General features: G+C 39.2%; 1 protein-coding gene across 1 annotated transcript; it reads left to right on the top strand.

Annotated features, from left to right (window-relative positions):
• Positions 1-238: 238 nt before the first annotated feature.
• On the top strand, positions 239-17628 carry WSB1 (WD repeat and SOCS box containing 1). The gene is made up of 9 exons (XM_041726046.1): positions 239-1208; positions 7772-7940; positions 8754-9022; positions 10560-10691; positions 11901-12001; positions 14235-14407; positions 14899-15012; positions 16044-16151; positions 16438-17628. The coding sequence occupies exons 1-9, from the start codon at positions 1169-1171 to the stop codon at positions 16595-16597; spliced, it is 1266 nt and encodes a 421-aa protein (XP_041581980.1). The 5' UTR covers positions 239-1168; the 3' UTR covers positions 16598-17628.
• The last annotated feature ends 3897 nt before the right edge of the window (positions 17629-21525 follow it).

The following is a 21525-nucleotide window of genomic DNA, read 5'->3' as shown; positions in this document are numbered from 1 at the left end:
TGGGGCCAAGCGATCCACGTTCATTCTATTTTATTTTTTATTTTATTTTATTTTATTTTATTTTGTTTTATTTATTTTTTTATTTTATTTTTTTTATTTTATATTTTATTTTATTTTATTATTTTATTTTATTATTTTGTTTTTTTATTTTATTTATTTTTTTATTTATTTTATTATTTTATTTTATTTTATTTTATTATTTTTTTATTTTATTTTATTTTATTTTATTTTATTTTTGCATCAAACACGTGGGGGCTGTGGCCAAGTCGGGGTAAAACCTGAAATGTCTTTTTTGGTCTTTGGTTCAGCCAGTTTATTATTTATTTATTATTTATTTATTTATTTATAATATTTTATTAATTTATTCATGACAGACACACACAGAGAGGCAGAGACACAGGCAGAGGGAGAAGCAGGCTCCAGGTGGGGAACCCGACATAGGACCCCAGGATCACGCCGTGGGCTAAAGGCGGATGCTCAACCACTGGGCCAGCCAGGTGTCCCGGTTCAGCCAGTTTAAATCCCACGCCATCTTTAGGCGGTGGGCTAGTCCGTGTGACACATTCATTCTCCTTTTGCCTTAGAAATGCAGCCCAGGCTGCGGCCCCCGGGGGCGGGGAGCGAGGACTAGGGCAAACCCCGAAGTGGGCGCACAGGTCGTAGCCCGCGCTCCCGGCCTCCGCTGGGCTCCGGCCGCAGCCCCGCCCCCGCCCCAGCCCGTCGGGTCCCCGCGGAAACGCCCGCGCGCCCCCGGCGGGGGGAAGGGGCGCCCAGCCCCGGCCGGCACGTCCCGAGCGTCGGGGGGCGGGGCCTCGGGCGGCGGCGTCATCAGACCCCGCCCACGCCGCCCTGCTATCTCCCGCGCTGCCCGCCATTTTGTCTCTAGTGTCTGGTTTGCGGTCGGCGGCGTCGGAGGCAGTGTCTCGGTCCGTAGGCTTGAGGCAGGGACCGGCGTCTATTGTCTGTGTTTGACTCCGTAGTTTGGTCCCGGCCTTCCGGAGCTGTCCCGGGGCAGTCGGCAGAGGCTGCTGCCGCCACCGCCCCCGCCCCTCCCCTCCGTCCCCGGTCCGGGAGGGACCGAGCCCGCGTCACGCCCCTCAGCGCTCACCGGTCCCTTCTCTGTCGTTGCGTCCGCATCGCGCCCCCGGAATCAGACGGTGCCCCATAGATGGCCAGCTTTCCCCCGAGGGTCAACGAGAAAGAGATCGGTGAGGAATGGGACGGTGGGTGGGGGCTGCTGGGGAGCGCGCCGGGGCTGCGGAGACGCGGGGAGTCCCCGGAGGAGGAAGCGACTGAGTCTAAACGGTGGGGGGTGAGCCGGGGCCGAGCGCTGGAGCCAGGAGGAAGGAAGCGGGTGCCGCCGAGGGGTACGTGGGGTCAGCGCTGATGCGGCGCCTACCGGGCGCCTGGCTCGGCGGCAGGCGAGCGGCGGATCCTCGGGTCCGGGGAGCCCGGGGACCCCGGCTTTCTCTAAGCAGGTCCGCGCACCGCCAGGGTCCTGGGATCCTCCGGGCCCCACGTCTGGGGCGTCCAGTGGGTAGGCGAGTGCTGGCCAAGTCTCGGGGACTCTAACTTCACGACGGGGAAGTGAACTTGTGTGTTCCGAGGGTGCCCAAAGGGGAGGGGTCCTCGTGCACCCCGGCCGCTGTGGAGAAGTGCGGCCGGAGGGGCGCCGTCAGCCTGAGGAAGGCGGTGTTCTGGAGAACGGTATGGCGTTAAGAACGGCCGGGGTTCAGGGGAGGAGACTCAGTTATCTCGCCTACACAGAGGAGCGGGGAGGAGCGGAGCGGCTGGGTGGAGCGACGGAGGGCAGCGGTTGTCTGGAAAGGCCTCTGGAAAGCGGCGGGACCGCCTCCGTGGCTCCGTGAGAGCACCCCGCGTTTCGCCCCACGTTTGAATTCTGCCTTGACGGTGGAAACCGTGGGACGACTTGGGGGGGGGGGGTGCTGTGCGTTGATGGAGAGGCTGAGTCGACGTTGGACTTAGCAAGTCATGTTACGCATCTTAAATATTTACGGTTTTCATTTTAAAAATTAAAATAGAAAAAAAAAACACAAAATAAAAATTAATAAAATAGGGTCGCCTGGGTGGCTCAGCGGCTGAGCGTCTGCCTTTGGCTCAGGGCGTGATCCCAGGATCCAGGATCGAGTCCCACATCGGGCTCCCTGCATGGAGCCTGCTTCTCCCTCTGGCTGTGTCTCTGCCTCTCTCTCTCTCTCTCTCTCTCTCTCTAATAAATAAACAAACAATATCTTAAAAAAAAAAAAAGGATTTAGCAGGCCCCTTCTCCAGAAAAAAAAAAAAAAACACACAAATCCAACGCTGAATTTACTGTGTTAATTAAATGAAAATTGTTGGTGGATACAGAGCAGAACCTTTGCATTTTCCTGTCCTTCGGCTAAATGTATGCCTTTAACTATGTGGAGGAGGTATTTCTAGAGAGAGGGAAAAGCTGAAGTATCCAAAAGGCCCTCTATCCTGTATGCGGGTTGAGTTTTTATATCTAGAGACAGTAATTTTAGAATTCTGACTTTTGGGGGACCTGGGTGGCTCAGCGGTCGAGCGTCTCCTTTCAGCTCAAGTCGTGATCCCAGCCTGGGTGCTGGGATCAAGTCCCACGTCAGGCTCCCTACATGGAGCCTGCTTCTCCCTCTGCCTGTGTTTCTGCCTCTCTCTCTCTGCCTCTCATGAATAAATTAAAAAAAAAAAAAAGAATTCTGAACTTTTGTTTTCTGAAGGATAAGGTTGAATGACAGGTTGGGAGGGGACTTTAACCCTGGTTTTAATAACTATTTTAAATATACAGATAAAACAAAATTCATGCCCAATTTTTATTATAGCTATTTAAAGACTTTAAGTCCTACTAAAGTGGAACATAGAACTCAGAAGTTCTTAATCTTAGTCCAGTGGGCTTTTTTCCTCCCTCTGCTGCACAATAATATCACAGATAAGTGATCTGCCTTTCATTTATCTGTTTTACTTGATCTTGATGAACTATTTTGAAGACTTTCCAGTCCTGTCTTCTAAGGGCTGGATAGAGTTTCTGAGCATACCTGCATAAGGTAGAAGAACCATCCACTAAGTAGCCTTTTCAATTGAAAATTTTTGCATAGTAGATCTCTGTGTTATTTGCTGGCTATAGTATAAAATTTCTAGCCGAGTCCCACATATCTAAAAGAACTTTGGCCTTTTTTAAGCTTTAAAAAAAAGTTTCTTTGTTTCTTTTTTTCTTTGGAAGTACCATTTGGATACAGAGTTAAACAGTAATATCTCTGTAGCTTTTTATCTTTCAGTGAGGACTTAAGTTTTCCCCTTTTTTCTTGGGTATTAATTATAGCTCTTTGGTTTCTCAAGTACTGAAAGAGGAGAGGCAAGATTCCTTGAATGATTAAAGAAGTCCTGTGTGACAGGGAGTACTGCCTGAGGCTGCTGCCCTCTTTCACAAGGCACTACGGAAGATCCTCCCTTTCTGGTTATGAAATTGCAGAGAGGAATGTGAAGAAGTAGCTAAATCTGGTTCACTTGGTTCAGCAGTGACTCGGTGTGTTACTACTGTACAGATAGATAATGTAGTGTTAAATTTTATGGCTGAGTTCCCATGGCAGGCAGCTTTCCCCTTATTAAAAGGTCATTTAAAAAATAAAAAAATAAAAGGTCATTAAATCATATATTTCTTAGGATACTAACATTAAACAGCTGCAGATAATAAAGGTGTAACATTTTTTTTTTTCAAAGCACTTCATTATAACCCTGTGCTACTGATAATATTGTACCAGTAAGTATCTAAATGAGTGCTTGGATCATTTGATGCAGAAATCATTTGAAAAAAAATCACTTGCTATGACTGTACAAGCAAGGAAACACAAAGCTAATTATTAATACAATACTTGTGACAGTATAGCATCTATTTATTTGGTAGTTTCAAAATAATGGCCTTAAATTTCTATATATTTAAGAATGAATCAGCTTATTATTTCATGGTTTTTGTTATTTGAACCAGTTTTCTAGTTACTTTCCAACCTTTATACAGAGGAGTTTTGTAATTGTGGTCACGCTAAAAGAAAAATAGAATGATCCTAAAATATAGACTAAAAGAGTCTTTTGTGGGAAAGTTTATGCTTGCTAAAGGAGTGATGAGTTTAGTCTAATTAGCCAGATGTTTTTGAAGTTGAATGCAAGGGCTAGTCCTCTGTTTTTTGACACAAAGGTTATGTGAATATACTCATCAAGTTTAGCTAGGGGCTTTCTCTTTAAGATAATGCTTGGATTGGGATCCCTGGATGGCGCAGCGGTTTGGCGCCTGCCTTTGGCCGGGGGCGCGATCCTGGAGATCCGGGATCGAGTCCCACGTCGGGCTCCTGGTGCATGGAGCCTGCTTCTCCCTCTGCCTGTGTCTCTGCCTCTCTCTCTTTCTCTCTATCACAAATAAATAAAAATTAAAAAAAAAAATCTAAGATAATGCTTGGATTTTTCAGTTGAAAAGATTTTTTTCCCAGTTGAATTTCATTTTATTTTTATTTTTTTTCCCAGTTGAATTTTAAAACTTGCTTCCCTGACTTGTGAACTTTGCTTTTTTTCTCTTAGAATTTATGGGTTTTAAAAGATAGGTATGGGGGATCCCTGGGTGGTTCAGTGATTTAGCCCCTGCCTTTGGCAGGGCGTGATCCTGGAGTCCTAGGATCGAGTCCCGCATCGGACTCGATGGACTCCCTGCATGGATCCTGCTTCTCCCTCTGCCTGTGTCTCTGCCTCTGTGTGTGTGTGTGTGTGTCTCTCATGAATAAATAAATACAATCTTTAAAAAAATAAAAGGTATGATTAAACAGAAACCCAAATTATTAAAAAAAAAAAAAAAGATTTAGGCAGGGGTTGCAAATTCAGGAGCCAGGCCCATGAACTACCGTAGTGAGATGACTATGTGACACTGTGGATTTGGAAGAATATAAGGAAAAGCAATGTAAGGTATATCAAGGCCTTTCAAAAATCATTTACATATTTCCAAAAAAAAAATCATTTTGCAGGCATATGAGGGTTGCTGATTTGTGGATTTTATATTAAGAAAGTCCTGTAGGGATGCCTGGGTGACTCAGCAGTTGAGCGCCTCTCTTCTGCCCAGGGCGTGATCCCTGGGGTCCTGGGATCAAGTCCTGCATTAGGCTCCTCTGGGGAGCCTGTTCTCTTTCTGCCTGTGTCTCTGCCCCTCTCTCTGTGTCTCTCATGAATGAATAAATAAAATTTTTAAAAAATTAAAAATTAAAGAAAGTCTTGTAACTGCTGGTGAGATTAATGTCCCCTTATGTTGTATTGATACAGTTGGGGTAGGGGTGGGAGCGGGGATGGGATTCTGCTGCTTTAATTAAACCACACCTGAAATACTGTGTTTATTTCTGGATGCCACTTTTACGAGGACCATTACTAACTAGAATTTATCCAGAAAAGTGATGATGGCAAAGGTGGGGAATGGACTTGAAATCATGTAATCTAAGGATTGATTGTCAGGCCTATGGAGTTTAGCCTGGTGAAAAGATTTAGTTGATGTCACAGCTGACTTCAGTATGTGACTATCAGGTGAGAATGGTTTTAAGTTTATTCTCTTAGGTCAAAATTGGGACTGAGTGGGTAGAGTGGGCAAGGAGGAGATTTTTGAGCCTTCAGAGGGAAATTTTTGATAATGTCAGCTGCATAAAAATAGAATAAGCCTTATTAGGTATTCATATTTATGAATATTGTAGAAAAATAGGTCTCAGTTTTGTTTTCCTTTTTTTTTTTTTTTTTTAAATTTTGGTTTTAGGTTTTACTTTTAAGTAATCTCTTTACCCAACATCAGGCTTGAACCTACAGCCTTGAGATCAGCAGTCACATATTCTGCTGACCTAGCCAGCCAGGCACTCCTTTTACTTTTTAAACCATAGCTCATTTGGTAATGTATCAAAAACTTGGGCAAGGAAATATTGAAATCATTCAAGAATGGGAGCTTATACATGTGCTTTCATATTCATTCAATAAATATTTACTGATTACCCATTATATCCCAGGTGCTCCACTGGCTGTTGACAGAACACACATTGAGACTTGAAGTGTCATCACCTGAATGAATATGTGGGGGGCAGGGGGGTTTTATCTGTCTGCTCTAGCAATAAGAGTATAAGTGGTTCTTTTTTTTTTTTTTTTTTAAGATCTTATTTATTTATTTATTCATGATAGAGGATGAGACACAGGCAGAAGGAGAAGCAGGCTCCATGCAGGGAGCCCAACACAGGCTCATCCTAGGTCTCCAGGATCACACCCTGGGCCTAAGGCAGTGTTAAACCGCTGAGCCACCCAGGCTGCCCAAATAAGTGGTTCTTATTTGAAGTGCAATATATAGGATATATGTAATTTAATTGTTGGTAAGTTTAAGCCAAAAACAAAAAATACGCTAGATGTTGATCCCACAACTAATCACAAAATAGATAATAGGAAAACTAAAGTGATAATTAGTTTATACCTAAAAAGGAAGAGTAGCAAAATTTGAAATCAAGACCAACCCAAGAAAGCAGTGGTAGTGATGCACTGATAAAGATTCTTTTCCCAAATTGAGGAAACTCTGGTCAAGTTTGCATGCACACATGTACAGTAGGAGCTTATTGATCATGCTTCTTGATAAATGCACAACAAAAAGTCTCTGTATACTCTGGTAATATGCCAGTTTTGGGTATGAATGATAAATTTATTGACTAAATTTTATTTTTATTTATTTTTTATTTTTGACTAAGTTTTAAAATGTATGAAATTTTTCCATTCTCTGTCCTTAAAAACCAAAAGAATTCCATTTTGGGTCAGCTTGTGGTCCACTAGTAAGATGCTTGAGGACCCCAAATTTGAGGATCAAATTGAGGATCACAAATGTAATGCATTTTAAAGCACTGGTTGGGAGATTGTAATAAATAACTTTTCAGTCCCTTCTAGTTCTGGGGGGTTTGTGATTTTTGTGACCTGGGCCTGAAAAAAAAAAAAGAATATTCATGTGGGGCACCTGGCTTGCTCAGTTAGTGGAGTATATGCCTCTTTATCTTGGGGTTGTGAGTTAAATTATTTTTAAGAAATCTTTAGAAAAAGAAAATAATCTCTTTAATATTCATGTTTAAACTATTTAATAGTGCGTTTCTTTGAGTAATGATATTGTATTACAGTGATTTGTGGTTTTTGAAAACGACAAATTTTTTTCTTTTAAGATTTTATTTATTCATGAGAAACACAGAGAGGCAGAGGCAGAGGCAGGTTCCCTACAGGGAGCTCGATATGGGTCTCGATCCCAGGACCCCGGGATCATGTCCTGAGCTGAAGGCAGATGCTCAACCACTGAGCCATCCAGTTGCCCCTGAAAGCTACAAATTTTTGGAAGATACTTTTCTTACAAAATAAGTTTAGCCTGTTGCATTTTAAATGTTAGTAATTTGATGAGGAGATAAGACAATGCAAATCAGGACTTACTCATTGCTGGCCCTGATATATATCATTATATTATTATCACTTAACTAGTTTGTTTAATTGAAGCTTTCTAAAACTCTTGGGTGGAGAGATGTTGGAAAATCACTTTATCTAAACTTGAAGATAGTTATTATCATTAAAGGGTCTTCACATACCTCCCTTAAGAGAGTAGAAAGCAGAACTCCTTATACCTTGTCTGCATAGAAACTCAATGGAGTTAAGAGTTCCAAATTAATACGGAGGCAGTCTCAAATTCATTATTGGTTATATATGGCATCCTGTGTATTTTTTTTTCTTCTAGTGAGATCACGTACTATAGGAGAACTTTTAGCTCCAGCAGCTCCTTTTGACAAGAAATGTGGTCGTGAAAATTGGACTGTTGCTTTTGCTCCAGATGGTTCGTACTTTGCTTGGTCACAAGGACATCGTACAGTAAAGCTTGTTCCGTGGTCCCAGTGCCTTAAGAACTTGTAAGACACTCTTCTTTTTTGTATTTTGTATCTCTTTGTAGAATTTACTATTTTCTTTATGTGGAGTAATAAAAATATTTTGATATTTAAGTTTTTCCTTTGTAGACTATTGTAAATGTATTTTAATCATACGCTGAATATATTTATTGGAAAATTTGTGGGAAGAATTGTTTAGCTTTATACGTTATAGAATACTTTCTCAGATACTTTTATGCTTTTGTATTAAAAAGTGGATTAATGGTTCCTTGGTAGTATGTATATTGTGCCAAAGCAGGTGACCTTTGTTATGTGATGCCTTTTGGGTTTCACAACATTATATAGTGATAACAGTGATTGTATAATTATTTTTTATGTACTTACTGTTCCTCTGCTTGGATTTGAGTATTTGTTGGAATTTTTTCTAAAATGTATCATATACTAAATTGAATCTCTCCCTCCCTTTTGTGTCTAGTTGACTTTCATGGTTGTATTAGTTAATGTCCTTATTACATATTATTTTAGGTCTAGAAAGTATGGGAAACTACTAATTATTGTGGGTTATTTTTGAGGTAATTTTCTGGTGTCAGTTTTATAATATCTTAAGTAAATCAGGCTTTGAATTTATTTGGTCATACCCTCATAGTTAATAGCAACTTTTCCCCTTCCCATCCATAGAATTCTATTGTTACTCAGTATCACTATGATAATAGTGAGGTTATTTTAACCTTTATCATTGTTTCATTTATCTATCTGCTCTAGCAATAAGAGTATAAGTGGAGTCCAGAGTAAGTAAGTAATAACTAGATGTCAGTCTGACCTTTTTTCTCTCCTCAGTCTCTTGCATGGCACCAAGAATATCACCAATTCAAGCAGTTTGAGATTGTCAAGACAAAACAGTGATGGTGGTCAGAAAAATAAGCCTCGTGAGCATATTATAGACTGTGGTGACATAGTCTGGAGTCTTGCTTTTGGATCTTCAGTTCCAGAAAAACAGAGTCGCTGTGTCAATATAGAATGGCATCGATTCAGATTTGGACAAGATCAGCTGCTCCTTGCCACAGGGTTAAACAATGGGCGTATCAAAATATGGGATGTATATACAGGTATGGAGCCATAGTTTTAAAAGCAAACTTGATTATTTTATGATGCAGGGCATCTCTCATAGGCACTAGAATATGTGATTTGAGGATTTTAACATACTGAAAAGCAAGAATTGGTGTTATGAGTGTATCTTTTTAATTGTGGCCTGCAGAGCATCTTCAGCTCATGGTTTTACTTTAAGAAAATAGAGTTCTCATTGCTTGATACTCTTCAGAGAATACTACAGCAAGAAGGGCATGACTAAGTAATGTTTAATTCTTATTTATAAATTAATTTATAAATTAGTTTAGTTTACGGTTTAAATGGCAAGGTACTTTTTTTTTTTTTTTTTTTTTAAGATTTTTATTTATTCACGAGAGACCCAGAGAGAGAGAGAGAGAGAGAGGCATAGAGACACAGGCAGAGGGAGAAACAAGTTCTATGCAGGGAGCCCAATGTGGGACTCTATCCCGGGTCTCCAGGATTGGGCCCTGGGCTGAAGGCAGCGCTAAACCGCTGAGCCACCCAGGCTGCCCCCAAGGTACTTTTTATATACTTTTTCGATGAGAGCTTGGAAGCTTTCAAGGCAAGTCTGATTTTCAACAATCATTGTCTAACCTTCGGAAGGTTTTAGTGATATTTTATCTAAGGTTTAACTAGATAGGTTGAGAAGTTAAATTCTTTGGGCAATTAAAAAAAATGACTGTTCACTGACTAAAATGATTTCTGGCTGATATATACTCAAAAATTTGAAGGATTTTTTAAAAATGACCATTAAACTATGTACAGTAGAACACAGCAAGTGATACTACTATTGAGTGAGGATAATGAGTTGGTAAATTTGATTGGATTCTTGAAAAAAATTTAAGGAAAGCACATTAGATTTTCATAGAAAACTCACAAAATTAAATAAATAAAATACATTTTTCACTGATTATTTTTGAAAATTTAGGATTTTGTGGGATGACATGAATCTTTGAGGAATTTGACAGTCCATTAGTAATCCAAGGCCAAGGAAAAGAAAAGGGAAAATTTGGTTTTATATTTAAAATCATTATACAAAGACTAAAAATTATAATCTAGGTATTCCTCATAGTAAAATAACTTACTTACATTTTAGGAATTCTCTTTAAAGTTATCTAAAAAATTTAGGCTTAGCTATTCAGGAAACAATCCATTTTAAAACATTGTAAATAGAGAATCTTTAAAGGTGACAGTAAGGGACGCCCGGGTGGCTCAGCACTTGAGTGCCTGCCTTCAGCTCAGGGCGTGATCCCGGAGTTCCAGCATCGAGTCCTGCATCGGGCTCCCTGCAAGGAGCCTGCTTCTCAGTCTGCCTGTGTCTCTGCCTCTCTCTGTGTCTCTCATGAATAAATAAACAAAATCAGAGAGAGAGAGAGAGAGAGAAAAGTGACAGTAAAGTCACTTTAACTTGGGAAACTAAGGAGGTGCCAAGTGTTTCTACTTAAATTTTTTAAATGAAGAACCTTAGGTTTTTTAAAAAGGGAAGCTGATAAAAATTAACAACATTTCTTTTTCCCGCTTTTCCATTGCATTTAGGAAAACTCCTCCTTAACTTGGTAGATCATACTGAAGTGGTCAGAGATTTAACTTTTGCTCCAGATGGGAGCTTGATCCTAGTATCAGCTTCAAGAGACAAAACTCTGAGAGTATGGGACCTGAAAGATGATGGTATGTGTTTTTTCCAGGCTGGGAAACAGAATGATTTTCTTGATGTTACTACTGAGAGATGTCAAGAAGTGTTGATCATTGGGACATTTGACTTTAAAAGTGATGTTTGATCAAAGTTTCCTTTTTCTCTGCTTAATCATTTGGTACCTTGACCCGTATAGATGAAACTATAAATGTGACCCAGAATAGGAGCCAGCCGTTACTCTGAACAATCTGATAATATTCAGAAACTAACCACACAGATCTGTATCAACTATATGAGGGCAAAACCCGGGTCAATTTTAAGGTTTTATATGAATTGGTCTGCGTTAGTTTATTTCCTTCATCTTAAAGATTTTATTTGGGATGCTTGGGTGGCTCAGCAGTTGAGCATCTACCTTTGTCTCAGAGCATGATCTCGGAGTTCTGGGATTGAGTCCCGTATCTCCCTGCATGGAGCCTGCTTCTCCCTCTGCCTATGTCTCTGCCTGCCTCTCTCTCTCTCTGTCTCTCGTGAATAAATAAATAAAATATATTTTTTTAAGGGGGGTCATATCAGAAAGGGAGACAGAACAAAGACTCCTAACTCTGGGAAACGAACTAGGGGTGGTGGAAGGGGAGGAGGGCGGGGGGTGGGGGTGAATGACGGGCACTGAGGGGGGCACTTGATGGGATGAGCACTGGGTGTTATTCTGTATGTTGGCAAATTGAACACCAATAAAAAATAAATTTATTATTAAAAAAAATTAAAAAGGGGAGGTCAGATGGTAAATATTTTAGGCTTGTGGACCATGCTGTCTCTGCCATAGTTACAGCTCTCCCATTGTAGCACAACATAAACAAATGGGCATGACTGTTTTAATAAAACTTTACAAAAATAAGCAACTGGTTTATTTATTTTTTATTTTTTTTTAGCAACTGGTTTATATCCAACCCTTGCTATAGAAGTTTGTGATTCTCCCATTTTTGAAATGCTGCTCATTTGAAGTGAACTTTAGAGTTTTTTTTTTTTTTTTCTAATTTTTATTTATTATTTATGATAGTCACAGAGAGAGAGAGAGGCAGAGACACAGACGGAGGAAGAAGCAGGCTCCATGCACCGGGAGCCTGATGTGGGATTCGATCCTGGGTCTCCAGGATCGCGCCCCGGGCCAAAGGCAGGCGCCAAACCGCTGCGCCACCCAGGGATCCCGAACTTTAGAGTTAACACAGGTATTTCTTTCTGTTCAGGAAACATGATGAAAGTATTGAGGGGCCATCAGAACTGGGTGTATAGCTGTGCATTCTCTCCTGACTCTTCTATGCTGTGTTCAGTGGGAGCCAGTAAAGCAGTATGTATCAAAGTTCTTGTACATTCATTGTGAACTGGATTATAATAATGTGTGCATAATCATTTTAAATCTAAGTAACCTATTAAATCTGTGCTCGGTGTCATGAATATCTTAAATGTTTTATTTCATTATGGGGGAGAATTTGCATGAGGGAAATTAAATATAGTTATTGATTGTGGAGTGAGAAATTGTATTGCTTTTAGTTAGATAATACTCATAAAGTAAGGGGTATGTCAAATTGACTTTTTCTAAGATCTAGGAAAGGTTATGTGCTATAGAAGAGATCTAGTCCAAATGTTAAGACATTCCCGCTAATTATCTTCTTCTCTGTTGTTCTATTTTTTTGTCCAGTTTGCTGTTTAAAAAGTTTTGATTCCCAGCTGGTCCTGGACATTTAACTGAAAAAAAGTAACTTAAAAATCTAATACTAAAAACAGCACTCATGATGTCTAGAGTGAATTATAGATGAAATTGACATGGTCTGTCTTGCATAGCATACCTGTGGACAGATTAAGTATAAAGTGATTCTTGAGATGTTTATGCTGATTAATGAGCTCTCTTTTAGTTGTCTATCAGCTCTGACTTAGTGTAGTTAAAGAGATCTTAATTAGCTTCAGATGTTTATGAAAAATGTTGAAGTCCAAATACATGTGATATTCACAATACACTCTGAATTATTGGGGGCGGGAGGCTGGTTTTAAATGCATTTTATTTAGCCAAGAAGTATGTTAAAATGATAGTAGCAAATGTTGGAAGTTTAGAAAAAAAGTATTTAGTTCTTTAAAAATCATAAGAAGAACAAAGCTCTAGATATTGACATTGCTATTTTAGGCTGTGTGTTTTCCATATGCTTCTTGCTTTCCCTGTCACAGGTGGTGGCAGCAATATTGGTGTGATTGAGGTTATGCTGGCACCACTCGCACACAGGCGCACAATGGTGTTAGCTGGGCAGAAAGAGTGGCATCTCTGGCTACCGGGCTGGGGGCGACCTTTACCATAGGATGAAGTAACCTTGCATTCGGCTGCAAGGTGTACTGTACGTACACAGGTGCTGGTCGATGTCCACTTTCTGCTTTTCTTTCTTTCTTTTTTTCTTTTTTAAAGTAATTTCCCCCGCAGTGAAACCCACTGATGACTCCAAGTAAATTGTTCTTCCAGTCTCATGGAATTGGGAGTCTGAGATGTGAAACCAATTTAATGTAATGTAATTGGCTTTCAGATGGTTTCTCTGTGCTGTTTTTTTGGAATTCTTTGAGATGTTAGAGATACCTTAAGACTTTGATCCAACTTGAAATTTGTATTAATTTTTCTTTGGTAGTAATAATATTGTGTCTGTGCAGAAAAAAAAGTAGCAAAAAGGATTGCTTTACTCCAAGAGGAGAGATTGTCTTAACTAGGATTGTTGTAAACCTCCAAGCTTGCATTTACTATAACTAGACTGAAGTAATAAACATTTGAATCCTATTCAGAACTATTCTGCACAGTCTAAGTACTGATCTTATAGAATCAAACTATGTATAAACTTGTACTAAAGTAATTTAAATATTTTATGCTTAAAATGACTAATGATTGTGGTCGGTTTGGGAAAAATAAGATTGGCAAATCTTGATTCACAGACGTGTTAATTATAATATTTTTATAAAGTAGTCTTTTCATTTTGTAATGTGGTTTAACATCCTTGTTGTTTGCCAAAGAAATTTCATTTGGCTGTGAAAATTCTCTTTGCTTGCAGTATCTGTTTCTCTTCCTAGGCTCACGTTGGTGACCCAAGCCTATTGTAAACAAGTGATTATCTCAAAGGGAGATGCCAATGGAGTAACAATTTGTTAACATTACATTTTCTGTCTGTATATTTTTTAAAAATTTGGTAGTTTCTGGAAAAAAGGGGTTTGTAGTATTTAACCCTATTTATTTCTGTATATTTTAGTTAATTAGTTTTTGGAATAAATGGATTTCAGTATAACTTTGTGGTTAAATTGCATTGCCTTTTTTATGTTTAGGCTTATTTTTAAATTAACATTTAACAGAAACATTTGAAATAGAATTTGCATGTTTACTTTAATTAACTTAAAGACTGATTTTAATCTGACTATGACACTGAGCATATTCTTTTAATTATTCATAATTTGTAATGTTTAATATAATAATTAAATTTAGCAGTTTTAGATTAAGTTGTGCCATTTTGTCCTTTGTGTGCCTGAATGAAGCTATAACATTTGCCTTTTTATTGCAGGTTTTCCTTTGGAATATGGATAAATATACCATGATACGGAAATTAGAAGGACACCACCATGATGTTGTAGCTTGTGACTTTTCTCCTGATGGAGCATTACTGGCTACTGCATCTTATGATACTCGAGTATATATCTGGGATCCACATAATGGAGACATTCTGATGGAATTTGGGTGGGTACAGCATGAATTAATTGTAGTCTGGGATTCATGTCTGGCTATTAGTATAACGTTTAAGAAACTATATAAATGATTACAATGACTAACATGCAAGACTTAAAATTGTAGTATATCATAGTTGTAAATTTCAGTATTATTTAAATCCTTGAATAAATCAGAGCTTTAAATATAAATTCTAAACAAATTTGGTTCTCTTGATACAGATTGTGTTATTGTCATTCGAATAGTATAGGACTCTAATTACAGTTTCAGGTCAAGGTTTTTGAAAAACCATTGAAACATGTTGGAGTCACATTGTAAAAAGGAGATTGGTAATTCTTTCAAGGTTCCTTTCATTTAATTTGGATCAGCTCCCCTCAGTCTCCTTGATTGTGTTCATTAAAGCCACTTTAAACATTATTCAAAGTCAGATGTACTTTGTACCTGGGCAATTTTGCTTCTTGAAGTGACTCACATTTTCACTGAAAACATGTACTTGACCTCAGGCACCTGTTTCCCCCACCTACTCCAATATTTGCTGGAGGAGCAAATGATCGATGGGTACGATCTGTGTCCTTTAGTCATGATGGACTGCATGTTGCAAGCCTTGCTGATGATAAGTAAGTGTGAGAATTACAGTTTGACCTATTACTATCTTTTAAAGATTTCCTTTCATCTTTCTACTTACTTTTCAAGCCTTAAAAAAAAAAAGCTTTTCTGCCATGTGGGTTTTAATTTCTCTTTCTCTAGATAAGACTTTGGGAGATGTGTGTCTTAAAGAAAATTGACCTGACAAGTATCCATGTATACTAAAGATAATGTATGCCTTTCTCTGTGTTTCTTGTTTGTTAACTAGTGTAGGGAAACTGGGTAGATTTTTAATTAGCTTTTAGCTCACAGATTTATTTTTCAGTAATACCTTGTAAAGGTTGAAGCAGAAGGACATTTTCAAAGTGAAACATGGTAAAAGCAGAGTCACTTGTGTCCACTGCAGTTGAGGCTACAAGATGAAATGTTGCACGAGTGAGCTGTGCTGCTTACTGGTATGATGCAGAACTGGATAGCCATTCCATTTGCTCAGCTTTTATCATGCCATGTGCATGGATACAGTATTAAGTAGTTTGGTCACATTAATTCAAAAAGCAACTCATCATCTTTCAAGAACAAAGAGGAGTGTTTTTTTTGCCAACAGTCATGGTTTTTCTGTTCAGATTTTGAATAGCAGGTCTCTGCTAGAGACACATTCTACCTATGTGAAAGGCTTTTTAAATCCTTGGAAAGAATAAAACAGATCAGATATTAATTGAGTGTAAGGAGAAAGATCCTGGTTGTGACCATTATGGATCTGAACACTAGGAAGGGAAAGCAGCTAAGCATTATAGTCTCTTAAGTGTGAGTTGATCCAAATTACTGATTGCTATAGGCTAGAAAATATTTTATAAAGCAAATTAGAGTAATCACTTGGCTGCAGTGGTGTGTGTGTGTGTGTGTGTGTGTGTGTGTGTGTTGCACGCGCATGTGCCCACACACAATTGCAGGTATGGTGTATATTTTGTGACTTAGAGTGGCATTTTTTAATCTGAAGTATAGATGTTGCTTTTACCTTTAATTTTGGGTTAGATACTCACTGGACAATTTATTTCCTTTCTAGAATGGTGAGGTTCTGGAGAATTGATGAGGATTATCCAGTTCAAGTTGCACCTTTGAGCAATGGTCTTTGCTGTGCCTTTTCTACTGATGGCAGTGTTTTAGCTGCTGGGTAAATTGATTCTTATATTTTCTTTAAGAGGCAATTTAAGGTGGCTTTTAATCAAAGTAGCCAGTATTTTATTGTCACTAAATCTTCTATAAGGGCTCTTTATAATTCTGTTGCTTTGTCATAGAGAAGGTCATTGGTTAGGGCTCCTTAATTAGGTTTAATGTGTATTTGTGACTCTTGATACACAGCCTTGGATGTTAATTGTTTGAATGGTGGGATGTTGAGATTACATGTCTGTAGATGACTGAGCTTATGATTTTTTTTGTTTTGTTTTGTTTCTGTTTAGGACACATGATGGAAGTGTGTATTTTTGGGCCACTCCAAGGCAAGTCCCTAGCCTTCAACATTTATGTCGCATGTCAATCCGGAGAGTGATGCCCACCCAAGAGGTTCAGGAGCTGCCTATTCCTTCCAAAGTTTTGGAGTTTCTTTCCTATCGTATTTAGAGGGCTCTCTCTTCCTGGTACTAGGGGCTGACAGAGCACACTTGACACAAACCTCAAGCTTGACTGACTTCAAGTATCTTTTTCAAGGTTTAGAAGATTTATTTAATTTGATGCATTCTTGTAGTGCATTTTGATCATTTGAGCATTTAAAAATATTATTTATAGACTATAGAAGAACTGTTTGCGGACATATCAAATGTAATTTTTTTCCCTAAAATTTAACTGTGAAAACATATACATAAATGTATATATTTAGATATAAGCTGCTATGTGTTGAATAGATCCTTTTGCTTTTTTAACTTAGTTCCAACGTGTATATATTACTTCAGTAGAGCCTCAATATGTATCTTCATTGTAAAGTGGAAGGAAGTTTTGTTTTTTGTTTGTTTTTTATTCTGGGCCGCTGAGTTTGATGGTAAATATTGGCTAAAGGAACCTGAATTTCCTGATTAAAAAAAATGCAAATTTGGTCAGGGGTGGAGTCAGACATTTCACCTGCAAGTAAAACCTCTGAGGAAAGGATTTTTTTCTTTAGGAATGGCATCCAAGGGTAGAATTTGAATGTGATATTATTAAATAAAAAGCAGAGCCAAGGTTTAACTAGGAAAGGGGTGTGTGTGTCTGTCTTTTTCTCATCATTTCTCCCCACCCTCGCCCATAACTATAACTGTTGCTGCGGGCTCTAATTTTGGAAAGCAACTTGCTACTTCAACCCCGTGGTATAAAGTATTATAAATTTTAGTCATTTTGCAAAATTCGTCTACTGTATTATTGCTAAATATTTTGTTACTTGTACTAAGGGACAATTTTAAGACCATGGTTTTGCTTGTTTTTTTATGTTTTTTTTTTTACATGTATCATACGGTTCTGCAGAGGGTAATATTGGTGATTTGCCAAAGAGAAGCAATACAGTATATCTGCTTTTGCCTTCTGTTTTTTGTCTTACCTGCAGATATTAAGAATGTATGCATTATGTAAAATGCTTGATTATATATTTTTGAGTTTTTTAATTAAAGACTTGTGAAAAACCACCATCACAAATGTTTCTTAAGTATGTTGGACGGTTTAGTGCTTTTGTGTGTCTCCAGTGTAGGACCAATGCAGCACCACAGCAAATTAAGCAATAAAGGTAATGAATAGCATAAGCACTACTACTTTATAGAGTTGATGCTTCATGAATGCACCAATTTTTATATTGATTTGTTCTGGGAGCACTGCTGTAGTACTTAATGCTTACTGGCTGGCTCAGGCAGTGGAGCAGATGACTCTTGATCTCGGGGTCATGAGTTGAAGCCCCACATTGAGAGTAGAGATTACTGGGATGCCTGGGTGGCTCCGCTGTTTTAGTGCCTACCTTCTGCCCAGGGTGTGATCCCAGAGTCTGGGATCAAGTCCCATATCGGGCCTGCTTCTGTCTCTGCCTGTGTCTCTGCCTCTCTGTCTCTCTCATGAATAAATAAATAAAATCTTAAAAAAAAAAAAAAAGTAAAGATTACTTAAATAAACTAAAAAAAAAGCATAGGAAAGCTCTAGAACAAGGGAAAATAACTGTTGAGTGAAAGAAAAATACAACCTTTTAGAGGAACCAACAGGCTTATGGAAGTCTATCAAAGGAAAGTCTAGCGAGGTGGGCCTTTTGAGGAGGTAAAATCAGCAAAACGTTTATTAGTCCTGTGTGCTCTTGAAGACTTGATTGTTGCCACTGAAATTATCTGGAAGTTCTTAGAGTTGGCTCTATGAAGGATGTAAGTTATAAGTTTGATAACCAGTAGGAAATGTGCCCAAGTTACTTCTTGAGAATCACCTATTTTACAAAAAGCACAAAAGCATCTTATCTTTAAACTTGTGATTTTTCTTTTTGCATTTTACTTTGTAATGTCTGCTTTATAGTTTGAAAATGATAAGATCCCATTACTTATTCTCACACCATGAAATTATTTACTCTCTAACCAACATACCTGATCGGGTAAAAATTGCCTATTTGGAAGATGCATTCTCTGAGGCCAGATGACTTGATACCTTTTCGTGTGAAAATCATAGTGCCAAGGTGAATGGAAGACTCTGGAATATGGGATGCCCGAGTGGCTCAGCGGTTGAGCATCTGCCTTTGGCTCAGGGTGTGATCCTGGAGTCATGGGATTGAGTTCCACTTCAGGCTCCGTGCATGGAGCCTGCTTCTTCCTCTGCCTGTGTATCTTCCTCTCTCTCTTGTCTCTGATGAATAAATAAATAAAATCTTAAAGACTACGGAACAGAAGTCAAGTAGAAACATGCTTAAGTTTTCCATTTGTCTATGGAGAAGGGAAATATAGGATATGCTACTTCAGAGTGAGTGACAGAGGAAGGTAGAGAATATGGTTGGGTCAGATGCTAACTAGAGGATTTTATCAAAATGACACTATCCGATTTGCCAGAGGCATGCCATTTGGAGAACTGGTGAGATCATTCATGTTCAGATTCAATTTCCTATTGTAGTGCCCCACCGGGGTGCCTCACACTCAGCACCGAAGCTGTCTTTCACAATTTCACATGATTTAAATGACTTCAAATGACTTTAAGATCTGTAACTTGATCTTAGGTTGGCAAATCTTAACTTTATGATCCTTGAAGTCCCCTGCCTACTTGTGGCAGAGTGAAGTTGGATTCAACAGGTTTGCACTACCCTCTGGGCAGCAAGACCAAAAAAGGCTGGACCACTCTAGCATGCCTGTGGGTTGAGGCAGTGGCTAATGGGTGCAGGGGACTTGGCTATTAGCCAGCCTACACAGAGATGAGAAAGTCCCAAGTATGAGAAAATACTTGGGAAGAAGATGTATTCTTCTCACAAGCCAGAAATCAGAATGAATCCATCAGATGAATCAAATGAAGGTTTGTGGGTGATCTTTTATCTATGTAATTCTGACCAGGTTCTGGCCTAAGAATGCATTTTAACTATAGACTATAGATTATAAAAAAATTTCAACAGTAAAGTTAAACACCAGTTAGTTACATGTCCATTTCAAAATCCAATAAAGTATCAATTTGGAGTATACTGGAGTTTTGTTTAATTGCTTTGGAAGTAATAGCTGTGAGCAGTAAAGTGTAACCTGGAGAAACGGTCATCATAACCGTTTATGTTTATGTTTATGGTAAGATGTTTAGGAGGAATAAAGATTAGTAGACCGTTTCATCCTACCCTTTGCTCTGTAAAGCTTGCTTTTAGCCAAAAGCAAAATACTTGGTTTGAACAGGTATAAATTTATTTATATTATGGGTAGTTGAGTAGCTTGTGGTTGTGATTTGGCATTTTATATAGGTTTAAGAGTTGAGTCAGGAAAAAAATATTGAGGCTGGAATTGGGGAAGGAAGAGCAATCTCATTCAATTTTTATTAACTGGCATTTTCCCTATTGGAGACAACCACAATTATCCTTGTGGTTTCTCTTTCAGAGGTGATAGAAATCTAGGAACTTATCTGCCTATATATAATACCACTGGGAGTCGCTCTCCTGGTCTGAAAATAAACCCTAGACTGTTTTGAAAACATGTAACAGTGATGACCGTGACCATTTTGTTTTGTTTTGTTTTAAATGAGGCTGAAGCACTAATGATGCTTTAAAATTTTTTCTCCAAAAATAAAGTGTCAACCATAGAAAAGAACCTCTAGTGTAGGTCAGGAAATAGAATTAAAAGGATTTGCAATGACAGATGAAGTGGTGACTCCAATGAGTGGTTTTGCATATGTTTCCCAACTGCTAATTAATAATGAAATGTTCTTGCAGGAAGATAAAGATTTAAAAGCTAGCTGAGAAAGCTAGTGAGAATGGTATAAAACAGCCCAGGGATGATGCTACTAGAAAATGGAAACCATAAAGAACCTCAAGTTTGCACTCAGCCTGATGGACTCTAAGGCAAAATGGGAAGCTCCCCCAGTGAGTCACATGATTCCCTGAGTCTGTCTCATACCATCATTCTATCCTTTTTTGTTGAAGGTGAGCACAGTTAAAGCTTTCTTTCTTTTCCTTTTTTTTTTTTTTTTTTTTTTTTTAGTTAAAGCTTTCTATAGGACTGGCAAGAATACCTCCTTAGTACCTCTTAAATTGGTAGCAGCTCTGCTAGAGCGAGCACATGGGTATCTGTTTCTTTGTGTTGCCCAACTGTCTCCCCACCTGTAAGGTCCATAAGATAATTTGGCAGGAATGACAGGTTTCAGGCCTGAATGATAATGGTTGAGCTTAGAAGAGAAACAGCAGACATTCCTGGGGGAGAAAGGAAAGAAGTGAAATGACATCCAGGATTTGAATTCCAGTTGCTTATCTCCAGGGCCCCCTTTGTCTCCATGGTGGCCACAGATGGGCACAATAGGTAAGGTATTCAGTCAACACAGACTGTGCTAGTCCCTGCCTGTGTCTGCCCGCCCCCCTGGGTCAGCATGCTGTCAGGCATAACCTCTTCCCAACATGCCCTGCTTTTCACTGAGTCACGGAAATTTTGAACATGGAAGGACTGACTCCAAATTTAATTTGGAGATTGAAACCCACACAGATGAGAAAATGGCCTTTGGGCTCTGTCCTTTGCCCACTGCCTGGGCGAAATTACACTGGGTGTTGGTCAGTTTCTTCCTCCACGCTGCTCCCCTTAGGAGCTTCTCTCAAATCATTTTTATTACCCATGTGAACAGCCACAGGGCCAAAATGGGAAGCAACAGAGCAGTCACTACAGATGAAAAAGCTGAGCTCACAGCCACTGGCTCAAAAGATCAACACCAGGTCTGGTTACAAGTCACCAAGTCCAGGGGGGAAACCTTAGCCCCTTGCACCAGCTGCATGGACAAGCTTAGACTCACAAGCTCACCCAACGGGAGTACCAGCTACTAGGATGGCAGTGCGCCAGGTTGGAGACTTATCCAGGTCAATTGCTATAGATGCCGTCAAAGGAGCCAGGGCAGTT

The sequence above is a fragment of the Vulpes lagopus genome, chromosome 12 (genome assembly GCF_018345385.1).
Source record: "Vulpes lagopus strain Blue_001 chromosome 12, ASM1834538v1, whole genome shotgun sequence".
Lineage (NCBI taxonomy): Eukaryota > Metazoa > Chordata > Mammalia > Carnivora > Canidae > Vulpes > Vulpes lagopus.
This window is presented reverse-complemented; position numbering and strand designations above follow the sequence as displayed.

Bases quoted from the DNA above. Each gene is read 5' to 3' on its own strand.
- WSB1 (XM_041726046.1), top strand. From the start codon at position 1,169: ATGGCCAGCTTTCCCCCGAGGGTCAACGAGAAAGAGATCG. The intron at 9,023-10,559 runs GTATGGAGCCAT...CATTGCATTTAG, and splicing joins AATATGGGATGTATATACAG to GAAAACTCCTCCTTAACTTG. The intron at 15,013-16,043 runs GTAAGTGTGAGA...TTTCCTTTCTAG, and splicing joins GCAAGCCTTGCTGATGATAA to AATGGTGAGGTTCTGGAGAA.